Here is a 20,126-nt window from a genome sequence, read left to right as displayed (position 1 = left end):
ATGTTTGACTACCATTACATAAATAATTTATCAAGCAATCATCAACAGTTTTACATAGCATTCTGTAAATATAGCACAATAACAAATACATTTTTTCTTTCACTAGTTATCTCAAATTTTTTAAACTCTTTCTCTATTACTATTTGCTATTGCCTGTGATACCAGAATAGGCCCTGGCTTGCAACACTGCATTTTATAAAACCACTTCAGAAATGCTTATGAATGGATACAGAGTTTAAATTGTAAACTAGAATGGCCAATAATATTTCTGTTCTTCTTTTGCCAACACGCTGTCTACTTTGCAGACTACAGGGAGCTGTTTCTCTGCACCAATTTACTAATTTTATAAAACAGCTTTAAAACAGTTTTTATTAATCCACTTGATAGAGCTACTCTTTAAAATATTTTTCATCAGTAGTGGCATGGCAGGGGTGTAGACTTTTTTTTTAATTCTAGTTTAAAATTTCATTCATGCCTTTTTTTTGCCAGGTTTGGACTTTCAGGCTCCAGTTTAATGACTAGATGGGTGGATTTGATAAATGTTTTGTTGCTTACGTATTTTATTATGAAGACTAAATATTCATGCTTTCCATATGAAGTATAATTGCACATTCCATGAAAATAAATATAAGAAATGTAAAAAGTAAGGTCTTAAGTTGGATCTGCACTACTATAAATGCAGCCCTAATCACTATAAAGGTATAAATGTATTATACACTTGCGAGTGTTTTATGGTAACTTTAGAAACATATGAATGAGTTGTTAGAGACTGTGCAGCACATACTGCATATTAAACTTTATGTGTATCGAGCTTTCCTTTTGGTTTTATTGATATCTTTAACACAGTTCAGTGATTGTTGAGGTGGACTTGTTTGAGGTTACAATAAATCTCATAAAAACAATGTGACCTGAAGTCAACTTTATTTGAACATACAGACCATTAAAGTATAAAACATATTAGACAATGTTTTCTGGAAAACATATTAAAGAAAACAGATTTGACTATTAAACCATATGGTGCACTTTCGATGTCCATTCACTACTTATGGCAACTTCATTATCTAGTTACCTTGTGAAGAGCAAGCTGCTCTACTGGGAAACACACCCAAGAAATCATAAGGCCGCTTATTGAGAGGCAAGCTAAACCTTTTCATACTTCTAAAATATATACTTACATTAGTATATTTATATAAATCTAGCAAGATTTATATAACAGCAAGAAACCCTACAGTGAAAGCAAATAGCAAAAATCTGCAATGTCTTAATGTAACATGTTTGTGAAGTCATAATTTAAACTCTAATCATATTTAATTTATCATGCTATGAGTACTGTAATGCAAAATAAGACAGCAATAATTTCCAGATCTTATGCTTGAGGGGAAACATTTTTTATATTATGCTTTTGTAATTGTTTTAACCTCAGTAATGTTGTGGTTATTAAAAGAAAATGAAAGAAATATTGGTCTGTAAATGGATCAAAAACTTATTTGCCACTTTTTGGCAAACCAGTCTTTAAATACTGTAATTTCCTTTGTTATTAAATCCGTTTAGGTTTTACAGAAGACTGATTAAATCTGAAATTGATAGGGCTGCTTTATGTTTGGGCCCAGACCCACAATTCTGTGATCACAAAGTATATGTCAGTATCAGTAATGAGGGAAGAGCAATGCATAAGCAGGCCACAAAACAGCACCAAGGACATCTTTGGAAACTTTGAGAACCTTTATCTAACCTAGAGAATGACAATGTCTAATAACAATGCGACGTTTGGACCATTAGCAACACAACACATTTGAACAACATTGCATTGTAAATACATTTTACATGTAATGATTCTGAGTGTTAGTTTTTCCATTAATCTGGAATCCAGAATTTTGTATCTATCTATCTATCTATCTATCTATCTATCTATCTATCTATCTATCTATCTATCTATCTATCTATCTATCTATCTATCTATCTATCTATCTATCTATCTATCTATCTATCTATCTATCTATCTATCTATCTCTTTGTGTTTGTGGTTTCATCTTGGTTTCTTCTCTGATTTTATGACCCAGCATGTCCATTGACCTCCCTTTCCCTTTAGTTTATCTCCTGGCCATTTGTTTGTCTCTGTCTGTGTATTGACAATCTTATGTCATACAACAAGTGCTTGAAGTCATGTTAAAAGGGCTCAGTAGATTTCATAGAGAATCACAAATATGAAAATGTCAGTTTTACTAAAACAATGACCCAGAAATCAGAAACAAATGAGTGGGAAAGTCATAGCTTGTGAGTTCAAGCATCCATGTTTCCATGTAAATGTTTTGATCAGAATTATCACGAAAACATCTCTCAGAATATTATTTTTTATGTAATGTGCATTTGCTCATGTTTAGAAATATTAGATGATAATTACAGTATGTAATATAGTAAGTAAAGAATAAAAATACAAGAAAAATCCAAGAAATCCACCACAGCACTAAAACACAGATTGATCTGTTGATCACATTTGGCAGTTTCAAGGCAACAAAGGAGGAAATCTCAAAAAGACATGAGCTAAAAAAAATCTTTCCCTTGAGGTTATATTTTTATATGTCCACACTTCTTTTCACGCTACAGAAAAGCTACAATGAAAAACTTTATTTAAATATCCCTAGCACATATCAGTCTATGTACAGTAAACTTTAATCTGTAAACAATTAATAAAAAAACTAAAGCTTTCACTGTCTGCCAACAACAATTTCAATGGCTGAATTTAATTTGACCCAAATGACATGAAATAGAGCATATTGTTTAAATTACTTAGAGCAGCCAAAGACACCAAGTTCAATTTAGTATTACAAAATGCTCAATTTTGTAAGATTTTCGCATCATGTATTCGTGATTGGTCATTCTAAGTCTTAGTTGTTTCTCAAGTGATATGAAACTAAATCCCTTACTAGTGAGGACCATGTAGCAGAAAAAAAAGATGCTTAGTTAACACAAACAAATCAGTTACATTAATTTTTCTGGAGGTTTCACTTTAAAAAGAACAATGATATTAGTTATAGTCTATATTTATGTTTGATATTAAATATAGAGGGCAGCATTATTGTGCAGCAGTATTGCTTCTCATTGTGCAGAGTTTGCATGTTCTCCCCATGGCCACAAAGGTGTCCTCTAGGTGCTCCATTTGCAGGACAGGTGGATTGGTGACACTAAATTACTGTATCCATGGTGTGGGTGTTTGTGCGTGGGTATCTTTGTGTTGCCGCTGCATTGAACTGGCATGCTTTCCAGGGATTGTTCAAGCCTTATGCCCTATGCTTGCTGGGTTAGGCTCCAGATTACCTGCCATCCCAGTCAGGATAAAGCAGGTTTGGAAGAAGAACGGATGAATTAATTATAGAAGTACTAATACAATAGAAGGAAGGTGCAGCGAATGAGCATCATTCTCATATTAGAAAACTTTAAGGGCCACTTAATAGGAAAGAGACATCAAAAAAGACTGACCTTACATGGCCTGAGACATTGGAACACACCAGCCAGATTTCAGTTAATGCAGAATAGTTGTTCAAAAATTTCTGAAGATCTTTGTTGTCCAAAACAGCAGTAAAGTTAAGATGAAGCAAAACGGGGACATCCTACATAAATGACAGCTGTTCTGATGTTGGGGTGAACTTAAAATCAAAACTGGCAGATTATTAATTAAATGTGGGATCAGCAGAGTATAAACATTACAATTTAGATGTTTCAGACAGAAGAGGGATAGTTAAGCAGACAAACATTAGACAAAACAGGTAAAGACTGCATTTCTACATTAGGGTAACAGTTATTATAAAGAAACATTGATAGGGAATGAAAATTCAATATCAGTAAAAAAAAATTTACTGTCTTTGTAGAGTCAGTACGTCCCATGTTATGTTTTCACCTTCCTCTGACCACTTGTGGTTAACTACTTACTGAGTAGCAGCAATTCGCAATTTTGTGAATGACTGCAAGAGTGGCAGCAATTGTAGAAAGGTACAACCTCTGACATTTAAGGATGGATTGATTACTCTGGGCTACTTAAATAATATGGAGACAAGTTCAAAATGGGTTCAGGCTAATTACTGAAAAATCAATAAAGATAATAAATACTGTAAAGAAGCAAAGACAAGGTCAAAAAATTAGGAAAGCCCCAACATGTTCATCTGTTCACACATCTTTCAAACCCACTAATCCAATTCACAAGTGGTAAAACGGAGAACAATAAATTATTAAATAAAATGTGCGCAGAGTAATAGTTACACAAAGCAGTATCATACTCTCAAAAATATCTGCTATTCTGTACAGTACATGCAACTGTAAATTTTAGTCTTTTAGTGGAACTTTTATCCTAAATACATTTATATTATCATACAGGATGCAATTTGGCTGAAAGGAAGCCTCATGAATGTAGCTGCCACACAAATGAATCACATTTATTTATTTTATTTAAGCAATGTTTAATGTTAAATTATATTTAACCGAGAAGCTCTAGATTAAAAAGAGGACAGGCTAGGAGCCAGAATGAAGTTCAATAATAACCCTCATAACTTACAAATTAAGAAATTATTCTTATGAAAGCTGTTGCACTTGCTAGTAAGGCCAGTCAATTGATCTATAGATTGTCATTATATTTGCAATAACAAACACAGTATAAGTGACATCTGCTTGATAACTTTTATTATTGGTTCATTTCAGTTACAGATTCAAGTCATAGTATTTATATGCCTTTAAATAACATAAATGTAGACTTACATAATATGGAATATAATCAAATTATTGTTCCAAAACGTATTTAATAAAATGCTGAATTTGAATTGGATAAACAAGTTATAAAATTAATGTATTGGTGGATGGGTATGATTATTAGTTAAATTTAAATGAAAACTACATTTCAGTTTGTTATTATTCCTTTCTTAAACATTCATTAAACCTTTTTGTTTCTTTAAATCTCATGGATTGCACAACATGCCCTTTAAAGGAAAGTTTTTTGGGGGGTCTGGTTTCATTATATACAGTAGTTTCACTCCTTGTCACCTCTCTTTTCTCAAGGTAATAATAATAATAATAATTCTGTACGTTTATATAGCGCTTACCTCACTTTCAAAGAACTTTACACAGTGAGTGAGAAGCCACTTCAACCACCACCATTGTGTAGCATCCACCTGAATGATGCAACAGCAGCCATTTAGCACCAGCACACTCGCTACACATTAGCTGTAAGAGACAGTTAGCCAATTAGAGACAGGGGATGATTAGAATGACCAGGCCATGGTGGGCAATTTAGCCAGGACATCAGTGTGTATATAAAGGAGAAAGAGCTTTACAGGAAACAGTGATGTATGGCTCATCATTTTACTGTCTTTATTAAATTAATCTGTAAAACGTGTGATCAACTGATAAGTAGTGTTTGTTTGTCAATGTTAATACTTATAAAATAATATACAGTATACAGCTATATGCATTTAAACACTATGTACATGATATAACATTATAAAATCAAGAAGAAGAAATCTATGGTAATCTTAATACCAATTTAATCAACTTTCTTCTCCAAACATGTTTTTCCACAAGTTTAATCATATCTAAGAAGATATTTTTTATTGGGGAAAAATTGTTTGACTTGTAAAGTTGCCTAATGGCCTACACCTGTTTTGCAACTTCTGATTGTTTTTGCCTATTAAAACAAAATTCTCTGATTTATATGTATTCCTTCATATTATGTATACACACTTCCCTGAATCTGAAATGATCTCGTCTAACCTCCAAACATCTGATAACATCATCATGAATAACATGAACAAAATCAGATGTAAGTGTTGAGACAGATGTGGTCTCTCTAATATTGGGTTGATAGATCATTTCAGAGTTTGGAATGTTGTAAAATCTGCCTCACACGGTGCTTTTATTTTTGGTTAGAATTAATAATGTGTCTGTAAACTATTACACTATTATGCCATCCTTAAGTAGTCTGAAGAAATCTGAAATAAAGTGCTGATATAATTGGGCCAAGCTGGTGTGCAGACACATCGGGAGTGGTCGTGCAACTATGGTTCCTGCCAGACTTCAACAGGCTGAATATATGTATAACAGTGGCATTGTTGGCATGAAAGTGCTGGTGGGGCAGCATGGACCTGGGAGAGAGGCACTGTCATAAAGAAGTTGTGCAGAGGATGTGTGTGTGTGCATATGAGTGAGTGACTGAGTGAAGGAGAAAGAGGGAGAGATAGCAATGATGAAGTACAAGGAGGTTCACTCAAAAGAGGCCCCGAATTCTGTTGTAACTCCCATTACGATGAAGCAATCTGAACCAAATAATATGCTATATACCATGATGTATGTGTAATCAATTGCATTACATGCGATGCTGGAAGTGGTTTCCATTTTCTGCCAGACACATTTCAAAGCGGCGCTCCATGTTCCTAAACATATCGGCAAGCGTCTCGGGGGGTGGGAATAGCAGCAATTTCACGTTGGATGATTTCCTTCAAATCTTCCACAGTGCAAGGCTTGTTCTAATAGACTTTTCCATTGAGCATACCCCAAAGGAATAAGTCTGGTGGTGTCAGATCAGGCAACCATGGTGGCCAAAGCCCCTTTGAAATTACCCTGTTGCCGAAGAAGGACTCAATTTCTGCCATGCTCTTTGCCGATTTGTAACACATTGCTCCATCTTGCTGGAAGTAACCTTCTGTTAACTCACAATCATCCAGTTGATTCTGACATCGCTTAAACAAATTGGTGACCCAATAGGTTTGCACCATGAGGACGTACTGCTCAATACTGTACACCACCATCCTGATGAGAAGTCGAGTGAATGAGTAAAGGGGTATGGGCTGTATGCACCCAGAGGTTGCAGGAGCATCTCGGCTTGTTTGAAGCTCCACTTTTGTTCAGATTGCTTTGTCCTATCGAGAGTTATTACAGAATATTCAGGGCCTCTTTTGAGTGAATCTCCCTGTCCTTAAAGAGTAGTTTTTATTAGTGTTGTTTTGCTTCATAAATCCAATGGCTTGGGTATGTGGCCTGGAATGATCCTGGCTTGGATCCACAGATAGAGGTGGGAAAGGTGAGTATAGCTGCTGTTGTCTCTGACCACAGCTGAGTTGTGTGAGATGGACCCAGCAACACCAATAATTAGACAGTGGATACAGCACAAAAACAAGATCATTGGATTTGCATGGAAGTAGCCATGAAAGATGAAATCTGTGACAGCATTATTGGAGGGTGGCTAATCAAGGACACAGCTTCTAGTAAACCTCACCTGAGGGAGCAAGGGAGAGAAATTGCATTATATATCACAATATATTGGGATACTAGCACCGGTAATGATAAAATGGTAGCCAAATAATGCTATAAAGGATCACACAAACTAAGGATTCATCCATATATTATTCTGTTCTAGAGAAGAACCTATAAATGACAATATTCAAAGAAATCTCAACAAAAAATCAACACTGAAAGCAGATACACGAAGGGAAATTAAGGTTTTCAGACAGTGAAATGGAAAATGTTCCAGAATTGTATTTTTATGATGTTTTCACATGTGAATAAGTTGATAATCCCCCAGCAGTAACAGGGAATGCCAAGGAGATACTTAATGATTTTGAAATTGTAGAGGAAGAAGTGCTGCTTGGATTAGAAAGGCTGAAATCAAACAAATCCCTGGACCAAATAATATTTATCCTTGAGTGCTTAAGGAGGTTAGTGAGTGCATATATAAACCCTTAACTTGGCTAATGTCACCTCACAGAAATTTTCTTAAGACTGGAAGATAGCAAATATTACCCCATTTATATAAAAAGGATGATTGAGTGGATCCAAGTAAGTATAGGCTGGTAAGCTTAACATGCATCACGAGTAAATTAATCTAAATAATTATAAAGGAAAAGACTGAACTTCACATGCAAGAATAGGTGTATTTATGAACAGTCAGTATATGATCAGATGGGTAGATTGTGTTTCACTAATATTTTGCAGTTCTATGTGTAAGAAACAAAAGGGTTGTCTAGAGACATGCATATGATATTGTTTACCATAATTTTCAGAAAACGTAATGAAAACAAGTCCCACATAAGAGGCTAGGCATGAAATTAAAATAATATAGAATTCAGGGCACTATGTGTAGAAAAGTCAAAAAACTGGCTCAAGTAAAGGGTTCTGGTGCAGGAAACTTTATCAGAATTTCACAATGTTAACAGTGCTAGCTCTCATTGAAAATTTCAGCATACTCCATTAAGAAATATTTTTCTAGATAAGAAATCGCATTGACTGTATCATGGAAAGGTGAAATTTTTTGATCATGAGAAATAAGTTGAGTTTGCTAAAAAAAACATTTTAACAATACATTAAATTATTAGGGCAAGTTGACTGCAAATTTAATTTCTGCAAAACAGCACCATCTACTGGAAGGTGAGAAGCAGCACTCCACTTGCCCTTTATGTAGCAATGCTACTGATATGTAGTCTACTAATTTTAATCATGTCTCTTAGCCACATTCACATTCTTAGCACTGGTATGGCTAGGTACAGAATTGTTATTGTCTAATGGTTGCCTTCACAACTCTGACATCATATTAATGAATGCATCAGGAAACAGCTTACATTTAAAACGACTATATTGTAGAGTTCACATGCATGTATTCTGCTGTCCTGCGATTTGTTGTAACTGAAGAAACTGAATTGCCCTGTTGTTAGCATTTGTCTGTGTTGTGCACATCTTAGCTTCCCCTCTGTGTTATGATTCCTGAGTATTTTGCTCTCACTGTTCTCTCTTATCCACAGCACTCTTATCCACATAGAGATACTGTAACTTTGGAGTCTTTAGCAGCAAGTTCAGTACGCACTGGATGTGTACATTGTACAGTATATATGCTGAGTGGGAAGGGCATTCTGCTACTGGGGTAATGCATTTTTTCACTAATATGAAGAACCAGTCAGGAGGAACAGGGACTAGGAATACTAGTGAAATGCGAACCAAAGACAGAGAGACACCCCCATTATTTTGTGCCCCACAGATTTATTCTTCAATATTTTTCCTCTTCACAAATATGGTTTAGTTTTGTGTTATTCAAAAGTGCATTGCAATTAAAAAGTCTTTTGACAGCACTGTTGCCAGCCCAGTGAACTTTAGTTTTCTGTATTACAAGACTAATAAAAGAGATGTTAATTACAGCAGGATCAAAAGCCTTCATATGTTTGAGATTCACATCTAGTGATTTTAGTAGCCTAACTACAAATTGGAATTGCAAAAGAGGACAGATAAAACAAGTGCAGTATCATAGCCAGGACTCTACCAGATGTAATACATCTGTATTTGGCCATTACAACCAAACTTTCCAAAGTGTAGAAAAGTCTTGGCTATAGTCCCAAAAATGTTAACGACTATCAAGGGAAGGTCTGGAATACTTTATGACTTGTGTTTGCACGATACTAATCAAAGGCAAAAGGAGCTGTTTTTACAATGGGGTGGATTGTTAGGAAATAGTATAAATTGTAATTGTTTTTGTTTTGATAGTAAATGATTTTGTTTTAAGCATTTGGCCTAAACTAACATAATCATGTACTTGCTAATACTGACGGTTGAAAGGGGCTTCTCCTCTGCTGACAACTTGCAGCCCAGTTTATTTATGCTACAGAATATTTAGATTTTTTTTTAACTACTGACTAATGACAAGCTATTAAATTTGACATTAAAAATACTGCAACAAGTAATTAAATAACATCTTCGTTGAATTATTTACTTAGTGGATTGACTATGCAATACTACACATTGGTAAGTTTCATATATAATATTTTAAAGCAAATCTTTTATGTTTTAGGTAATGCCATACTGGTTAACCGACTTTTGCTGGATGCTGGATTTACAGCTGACCTGGTTAAGTACTGGAAAAATCAAAATCCGTAAGTACTTTTTCCTTGTATCTTCCAAGCACTGTATTTTTTAAGACTCTATACCATTATGTAATGACAACTTAAAATAAAAGAGAAATTTTGAGGAGTCTTACAGATCAGTGAAACATAAGTACAGCAGGTGATGCGCGGCTAACTTTGGATATCACAGATTAGAGAAGATGGATCAATCTATTAATGAACCCACTAAATTACTTTGTAAAATGAGTAATGTTTAAAGTTTTTAATTTAGCAGGTTTGTTTAAACTTTACTTTTTGAATATTGATGGGACTACAGTAACATGTTTTTCCTTGTGTGGTAAAAATAAGCTCTATTAATAAATTAAATAAGCTCTATTAATAAATTAAATATCATCTCGTTTCCTGAGATTTTCTTGCTAGATCTGCTGTAGGATGACCCACCTCCATGTGTTGGCAGCTTTCCGGGGTGCTTGCATGTATTTTATGTTTTGAATTAGTGACCTTTGCATCCTTATCTATCTGCATTTTCATACTGAGCCCACTTCGATGAAATTAATTAATCGTAATTCTGGATGTGAATGTAATGGTTTTGTATTAACTTGAATAATGGAATAGGATAATAGGTGTCGAAGTGGAGCAATTATCAAGCAAAATGTCTAGCGTAAAGATGCTGAAATGTTACAAAGCAAGCTGTTCACTTTAACAGCCCCCTTGTAGTATCTTTTTCTTTATAAACTCAAATGTGTTTATTTATGTTTCAATTGTAGTCGAGGAGTTCTTGCTCGGTTTGCTGCTACAGATGGCGGGATCACAAGAGTTTACCCAAAAAGGTAAACACACCTTTTCTGCTTCTTTCTTTTTCCTTTTTTGTAGTGTTACTTTAAAGCGTATGCTTGTTAAATTGTAAGGTCGGTCCCCCAAAATGCAATAAACCATGACCATATAAATTGACCCAGGCATGTGGGTCTAATCACTTGGCATGCTGGATATATTTATTTCATTACTTACAAGTCAAGTTTTAAAATTATAAGAATGGTCACATTTTAAGGCGAGAGCTTTGCATACATTGAATTAATAAGGCGTCTAAACACACACTGCATTGTGCTATGCTTTGTTTCACTTGACAAATATGTTGAAAATGGTCTTGAAATAGAAGTTGTGTTGTAATTATTATTAAACTTTAACCTTTTAAATGTTTTCCCTTTCAAAAATATACGTTTTTGATATTTTTTTTTCTGACACTACAAAGTGAATCTGCAAATTGATTTTATAAACCAATTCTTGTAAAGTGTTTTAATGTTTTAACAATTATCATGACCGGCTGGTTTAAATTGAGTAAAATATTTCATGTGGCCACTATAAAGGGGAAAAATTTAACTGTTCCCTTGAGTCTTATCATGCTCGCATTCTATAAGATAACATTTTTCTTTCATGTAGAGACAAGGTTCTTCTGTGGATGAAAGTAATTCTTTTTAAAAATCACAACATATTCAAAAAATAGCACCATACACTTTTGTTATAAACACTGTTTTACATAGCATGTATTATTTTATACCAAAGGAATTTGTGTAAATCACATACAATCCACATTTTCAAAGCAGCCTGATTAAGATTAATATGATAACACTCACATGTGTATATAAATTTAAAGTCTATTTAACTTTTTAGCCTTTTGTTGGAAAAATTAGCTTGACTAGTGTTTGTTTTTACTAACCTCCAGGACTATTACAGTTCATAAACACATAGTTGTCATTTTTACAAGGGAATACCAGTAGAAAAATGAAAGCAATTTATTACATCTTTATGCTTTATCCATTTCTTTCAGTTCGGGAGAAGAATGGGCTGAAAATGCAGAAACCTATGAATCTAGCTTTTACAAGCGGAGTTTAGATAATGGGTTTTATATCTTTACTGCACCCTACTTCAACAGTAAGTTTATTTAATTTGGCCATTTTTATTTTTTAAATATACCACTGAGCTGCATTAATAATTTTTAAACTATAAAAAACAAAACAGCAATCCTGTTTTTTTTTTCTTTTTAATTATGACATTGTACAACTCTTTTCAGAAAGTATGAATTGTAAAATTGTTAGATGGTTTTGTACCAGGGGTGGCACAGTGCTGTCATGATTGATTGTTTTGCCTCCTTGCGCAAGGCTCTTTAGTTCAAATCTTGGCCCAGGCACTGTCAATGCAGAGTTTGTACATTTTCTCATTTTTGTGTGGGATTTTTCAGGGTTCACCTCCCACAATTAAATGACATGATGTTAGCTTAAATGGTAGCTCTAAATTAGGCAGTTAGTCAATTTAACCTGCATTTGGTCCAGAGCTGTTTGTAGTCTTGACCCCAAGGCAGCCACTGAACTGTTTTTGTCAGTTTTTTTGTAACATTTATATAAGCACAGTTTGACATTTGGCCATTTATTTATCCGATTTTGACTGCCTGGTTAGACCAGGTCCTAAAACGGAGCCGTTAAATGTGAGCCTGTACTCTGCCTCTGGAATTTGACTATCAACAACTTAAAGAACGTTTAAAGAACTGCAGAATAACATACATTTTTAATTACTCTGTTGACTTATTAATGTGCCATTTTTATATTGAAATGCATAGTGGGCAGGCTATTGTATGTATATATACATGTATATACTGTAAATATATATGTTTGCTTTTTTTACTGAGTTCCAGTGCTGGTAAGAACTTTGCAGTCTTTATGGCATAGCAATAAAGTAACTAAATGTAAGAGCGGATCAACCAGATCTTAAGCATTCTGGCAAACTAGAGTATCTGACTAAAATTAGAAATATCAGATTGTCATTGGAGCCTGGGACACACATACTAAACCAGCTGATGAACTGTTCTAAGAGTAACTGAAAAGGCACAACAAACAATACCCTGTCAAAATAGCCCCCTAATCTGTGTTATTTGCATATTCTCCCAGGATGCGCTTATGTTACTTCTAGGAACTGCAGTTTCCTCCCACATATCAAAAATAAATAGGTTTGAGAATATGTGACAATCCAGGAAAGATTAATTTCTACCTTAGACCATATACTGATATGTGATACATTGTAGCTCCTTGTGATTCTTTCTTGGAATAAGTATATGCAGCAAATGAATTGATAGAGTATGGTCTGTTAAACTGTAAAGCACATGAATCCGTCCCCAACACTGACTCAATTTCTGACCCTGACTGAGCCACATGAAATGAATAGCACCTAATCATCAAAACACAAAAACACACTGGTAGCTGAATTTAGGAATGATGTTCACTATGGAAAGGCTGGCTTTGCATGCCATTGTGAAAATCTTAGTATCAAATAAAATTGAAATATTCTTCAGAACTATCTTTTGTATCTAATACATTGTTGATTTCTTTTGTTGCATTTTTGTGATATATAATGCATTTTACGTTGAACATTGTGCTATAATACTTTATACAGTATAAACTGTATAATACAAATAACAGAAACACCAATTTATTTTTGTAATTGCAGCCCAGGCAGGTAAAATTTCTAGTTCAGGGCCCCACTGTGTATTAGGAATCAAGATATGTGAGTAAAAGCCAACATTTTGTATGTTAAGGAGCTTTTTTTTTTCTCCACATAAAATAAATGCACTTACAGTCTGGGCCACTTTCAAACAATTCTGTTAGCAAAACTAGAAGGTCTGTAATTTACAAATGAGCAGCCAGATTGCAAAGCCTATATTACAAGAAATGTTGACAGCAGCCAAGACCTTAGTTACTAAGAAGAACAAGAAGTGGCAGTGCCTCACAAAACTATGGATGGTGGTGGTAGAAAGTGCAGTAATACTTTTTTATGGTTTAAGTAATAAAATTTGTACTGTGTTAGCCATTATGAATGTAGTGAGAAGTCAAGCAAAATGACACCTTTTATTGGCTAATTAAAAAAATTACAATATGCAAGCTTTCGAGGCAACTCAGGCCCCTTCTTCAGGCAAGGTGTAATGGAACTCCAGTTTCTGTATTACAGACTACAAAGTTTGTAGTTTTTAGGGTTCTAAAGTTGCCAGTTTTCATTGCCATAATGTTTTGCATGTAAGGCTTTGCAAAAACCAAATCTTCTAGTAGTATCCTGACATAAGCCTGAGTCAAAACCTCCCTCTAATAGTCATCTAGTGGGAACACCAACATGAGATACTGTATCTTTGAAGCCTTTGTCACTTAACATCCCATTATTAAAACTGCATTAATGCCATTCTCTGTTAGACACATTTTTCACATTAAGCAGATGTATATAGAATTCACTATGAAAGATATTCACTATATGAAAACTTATTCTGACTGAGTCCAGAAATGTTCTACTTTGCGCAGACAATGCTTACCAATATTCAGTCATCCACTTTTAACTTCCATTTTTGCTCTTCAACTCACCTAATATATCAAGAATTTTTTAAATGCTGTGTGTTGCTCAAGCTCTTTTGTACACATTGGCCTTTTTTCAACGTTGGACACTGTTGAATCAGAGAAAAATCCCACCGCCAACTATGCCAACGTCTTTAAAATAAGTAATTTGAGTAGCTAAAACCAAACACATTAAGAAACCTTCTTATTAAGCAGTTTTAGGTTTCAAATGTGCACTGGGTATTTCTGATTTTTCTGACAATTTTCCATCAAGCTCCTTTGAGTATACGCATTAAAGTGTGTTTTATGAGCTTTTCAAAGACCAAACCCCAGATTTACCTTTCTTCAGTTTGGTCTTGCCTGTTCTTTATCCAGTATGCAGGTTGTATTCCTATAGATATTCACCAGAGGCCCAGGCACTTAATGCAGGTTTAGTAGGCTTTACCTACCTGTCACTCTTTATTATCTAAATGCCAAATCTCTGGCAGTAGTCACAAAATAAAAGGAGTTTTCATTTTGCACCCACTTTAGCTAAATTAAAAGAACATTCCCAACGCAAAGAATTAAAATTATACATACTGTATCTGAGGTAGGTATTCTGCAACTGGTTATGGATTGCATTGGCTGTTTATACAAGTGAAAGTGGTTGCAGATAACTGGCTTGACTAATCTGAGGTCTCGTATGTAAACCATTCTTTCTTGCCAGAACAAATAAAGATTATGCTTAAGGGCATCTCAGTGACTAAGCCATAAAAGCATTATGTGTAGCCATAATAGAGAGGCTGTGAGGTCAGGGAATTTCCAGCTGTGCTTCTTTTAAAAGCTTTCAGCTGGAGCACTTTTGGGTGGTTGTGTAGTCCCTAGGAGTTGTCCAAGGAAGCACCATTAGAAACTGACGGAAAGAGCAGCACTCATTTTTATACAGCACCTCCTGTACTGAAGAATCATCTCAGCCTTCACATTTTGTCCTGTCTTCTTTATTAGTGTCTTTCACATTGTCATGTTGGTAGACTAAGACAATAACTCTTTAAAAATTTAAAATGATTATGATACACAGTACATCTTAATATCTATACAAACCTTAAATTAAAATTGTGCAATGGGATTGGCACATTTTGGTAAAATACCTTATACAAAGCACAAACCTTAAATATTTAATGTATTCAGTTACACTACAGCATTTGAAAGAAGACCTCTCCATTAATCACCCATTTCAGCAAGCTAGTAACTAATAAACATCTGTTCTTCTGCAAATTCTGGATAGTTGTTAGGAGTTTTGCTGTTGTATGCACTTACCTATTTGATAATTACTTCGTCAGCTTAGTGTCATGTTTCAATTCTTCAATTGATCTGTGTTGAAGGTTGTCAGGTTCAGTAGTTTCTGTTATTTTTATGCTTTTTCTACCATTATTCTTATTTATTTAGTTTTGCTTATCACATTCCGTTCTTTAGCTGGTCATCATCTTCTGTTCCAGGGATCTTAAATGACTGTAAACTTATGACATTGCTGGAAAGTAACAGAATGGGCACGGTCACCTGAGTCCATGTGTGATGTAAGGTGACCATTTTCCCATATATAAGGAGGCCTGGAAGCATGTTAATATAATTAGTTGTTCTAGTTTTTTTGTTTTTTTATTTGTAATTGCGGGCTTCTTAATACAGGTCAATTTTCTAAGATTTTAAAGCACTTTTTTGGTCTGCCTTTATTTATTTGAGTGTTGAGTTATTCAGGGAGCCACATACAGCTAATAATGTTTAATCTTCAATACGTAGTCTATTTTTTTCAGGCCAGCAATAGGGCATGTCATGACTTTTAATACCATGTGCAGTTAACTTCATTTGTCTTTGTTTGTACAAGTCCAAGGAGGTTATGCTCAAGCTTTATAACACAATGGTGGAGCCTCATCTGGGGCATAAACGGTGTGTACACACAAAAATGTTGCGTAAGCCCGTTTCCACGCTCACATCGCGATGTATAAAAACTAAACTTGCCATAAAGATACTCATATTCTCATGCCAGCTTAAAACATGGTGTACGCAAGTTTTCAGCTTGGTTTTGCAAACTGCCAGCACCCAGCATCAAAGCAGTGTTACTGTTCCTGTGTGGTTTCCCTTTTTTAGAATCACTTCCATGATGCGGCTTTATCAAATACACTGAAATTAACTGCATATCATTTTTTAGCTTAAGGCATCCGATTGTGATCAACCTGTAACAATATAATGGTGCACGGAATGGCCAAACTATGCCAAATACCATAGCAGCTTTAGCGTGGTTACTCTCAGTGCACCACTCAGTATTTTAACCCATTGTATCCGAGTGTGGAATCACAGCTCTACAGCAGCTGATTCGGAAAGAGGATTATCAGGATACAGCATCTCGCACAAACTGCCTCAGCCATGCGTACAGTCCATTGAACTACTCTCATATGGCAAACACTTCAGAGCCTTTCCTGTAGGGACCTCACTGTTCAGAAACAGTTTCATCCCAAGAGCTCTATAAGCACTCAATCAATCCAGCAAGTAGTCCTGGTAGAACTGTTTATACTTACAGTATAAGTACAATCACCTCACTGTAAACTTGCATTACAGTTGTAATATTGCACAACCTGAGCCACTTTATGAACCATTTCACTGTCTGCACTGTATGTACATGTGTATTGTACTCATGCTTTTATATTGTATATTTTTCATTGTTTTTTATGATATTATTATTAGTTATTTTATCATTTTATAGGAAATTAAGTTTATGGAGGATTTGCATATTAAATCTCATTGTACACCACAATACCAATAAAGGAATTCACTTAAATTCAATTGAAGAAAGTGGGTATTTACAGATGATGACGACTGGCTTCTAAGTTGATTTATATTTCCAAGCGCTATCTTCTTGGAGCTTGTGATATCATTTTTAAGATGAAATGCAGTAAAGTATGTATATTGCATTATATACATACATTTTTTACTTCATTTAAATAATGTATATTAAACGTGTGGGCACGTTGGACAGTGGTAGTGATGAGCTGGCCCCCGTTCAGGGATTGTTCCTAGCTCATGCTGTATGCTTGCTAGAACTGGTGCGACCCTGGATGGATAGACGGATGGAATAATTAAACATGTACTACGAAGACATTTCAATGTTGCTTAAAAGTTTTGAAGAATCAGCGTTCTAAACTTACAGATGGCTTGACATTTATTAAAGAGCTGATTGTGCGGTGATTGGTTACTTGGAGAAAGAAAAGGAAGGACAGGAATTGATTTTAAGATGAAGTTTACGATGTTCTATTTTAATGACAAAATAAACTATGTTATTAAAGTGGAAATTTCGAGATTAAAGTTGACATTTTGACACTGTGTCAAAATAATTTCCACTGTGTCCCTATTTTTTTTCTTTTCTCTGTACTCTAATATGCTTCCACATGACACTCGGATGGTGGGCTATGACTCACCTTTTCATGGCGACTTTGATATCTGACCACTTCTTTTTTTATTTAGGGCAGACTTTCTGAACTTGAACTTTCGAGTTTCTCCGCTACTCTATGTCACTCAATCAATTTCCTTTTGTTGTTTATACCACTGCGTAAACCAACAAATAGTATGTTTTTCCTTGCCTCCACTTGGTATTCACTGAAATTCTTCTGTTTTCCCTGTACTTTTTGCTATTGTCTTTTCACACAATCCTGAAATTAAGGGTCTATTTATATTAATTTGCATGTTCAAAGAGGAGTAATTCTGGGAGGAGTCAGGGTGGATCGGCAGGTGCGTGCACATGCGTTACATTTCACGCTGACCGGGATTTATGTAGTGGAAGAACATGGAAGTTGGTGTATGCACAAATTTATGCATATGCACATTTCTGTTTTTGTCCGTACGCAATGTTTTAGTGTGAATTCTATGCATGGCATTATACATGAGGCACCTGGAGTACTGTGTGCAATTTTGGTCTCCAGGTTACAAAAAGGACATAGAAGAAGGACATCCAGAGAAGAGCGACTAGGCTGATTCCAGGGCTACGGGGGCTGAATTATGAAGAAAGATTAAAAGAGCTGAGCCTTTTTTAATTTGAGCAAAAAAAGATTAAGAGGATTTGTGTTTAAAATTATGAAAGAAAGTTCATAAAGAACATGGGAACACAGTTGGAAACTTGTTAAGAGTAAATTTTGCGCAAACATTAATAATAATAATAATAATTATTTGCATTTATATAGCGCTTTTCTCACTACTTTACACAGAAAACCATAGACACCAGGAATAAGCTGCCAAGAAGTGTGGTAGACAGTAGGACTTTAGAAACCTTCAAAACTCACAAAAAAAATCAAGTGGATAGGAATGGTGAGCTTTGTTGGGCTGAGTGGTCTGTTCTTGTCTATTTTGTTGTAATGTTCAAATATGCAGCTTGTGTTCTTTTCCTGTCATTGCATCAACACAGTATCATTTTTTTGAAATATCCATATTTCTATTTGTATTTAAAATACCTGCTGGTCAGAAAACAGTGAAGGTTTTGCTTCCTGCCCTATGACCTAACAGTGTATGTCCTAAAGCCTTATTTAAAAATGATGATTAAGAGTGTTTCCTTAAAACACCACATATTTATAATCTATTTTTCTATAACCTGAATAATCTTATGGAATAACCTAATTGAACAGGACAACTGAAAACAATTATAAAACTTTTATTAATTGTAAATAGGGTTTATTATTCTTGATGCACCTCACAGGTGTTCAGATTGACAGACTAATCTTGCACAGCATGTGGAATGTTTAGTTATTTAAAAGTTAAAGAATTCTAAACAAATGATTTCCATTCATTTACTGAACCTGTCTAAATTTGCAGGGTTGAAGAGGCAAATTATTTTCCTAAACATTTTTGAGTTTTTATCCTTGCAAAGCAGGCAGGTAACAGATGGCACCAGGACGCAATATAGTATAGTTCTTTACAATTGTTGCCTGAAACCATATAGGTAAAGGTGCAAATACCATGTTTATCTTCTCACAAACCACTTACTGAATCCCACATATGCAGTAAGTACTTTAGTAAGCTGTACCCATTGTGGCGGACAGCCGGGACCCATGCCTGGTTGGGACGCCCCTTTGATACTGGATCCAGGGGAGCAGCCATGGGATGCACACTACATCTCCCGAAATATTTGGTGGCAGCCCCCCTGGGTTGCATCAAGGCCAATACCTTGGAACACCGGCGCTCATCACTGTTGGGCTCCGTGGCCACCGCTAGGGGGAGCTGCACGGCTTCCTGAGCCCGAGTGGGTGGCAACGCAGCCACACCCGGGTGAACTATAAAAACAGCCTGCAGCCACTGCTCAGGATGCCAGAGTCAGGAGGAGGAGGACGAAGCTGCCTGGGAGGAATAGTGGAGGAAGAAGAGTGTGGTTTGGGGTGATTTACTTTGTGTGTTGTTTTGGGACTGTGTTGGGCCTGTGGGACACGGGGAAGACATGCCCCATGGCTGAAGAAAAATTAAAAACCTTTTTCATTTATTTCTACACGTGCCTCCGTTGTCAGTCTGTGTCGGGTCGATGCCTATGTAGCGCCTTTGCCACACCATGAATAATCAAAGATGTGAAATAGGGCTGTTTTAGGTTGACAGTGACAGACTGATACTATTTTAAACTTACATAAATAGAATAAATACTATTAAATTGGCTGTGCATCTGTGACTTTGAGTTTTTACTGTACAAGTCACAATGCAAAACATAACATTTATAAGTCACTAGCAAAATACCCGCGCTTCGCAGCGGAGAAGTTGTGTGTTAAAGAGGTTATGTAAACATATATATATACATATCTACATATACACATATCTACATATACAGTATATATATGTATATATATATATATATATATATATATATATATATATATACACACACATCCACACATATATA

The 20,126-nt window shown here is 35.3% G+C and overlaps 1 protein-coding gene across 1 annotated transcript in view; it reads left to right on the top strand.

The window, feature by feature from the left end:
* LOC114661741 (voltage-dependent calcium channel subunit alpha-2/delta-1) overlaps positions 1-20,126 on the top strand; it is a 754,616-nt gene that overhangs the window by 699,264 nt on the left and 35,226 nt on the right. The window contains 3 exon segments of the mRNA XM_051920004.1: positions 9,812-9,893; positions 10,631-10,693; positions 11,689-11,792. Of these exon segments, the coding sequence (XP_051775964.1) occupies positions 9,812-9,893; positions 10,631-10,693; positions 11,689-11,792 (249 nt within the window).

The sequence above is a fragment of the Erpetoichthys calabaricus genome, chromosome 1, assembly GCF_900747795.2.
Source record: "Erpetoichthys calabaricus chromosome 1, fErpCal1.3, whole genome shotgun sequence".
NCBI lineage: Eukaryota > Metazoa > Chordata > Cladistia > Polypteriformes > Polypteridae > Erpetoichthys > Erpetoichthys calabaricus.
Note: the sequence above shows the minus strand (reverse complement) of the source record. Positions and strands in the feature narration are given on the sequence as shown.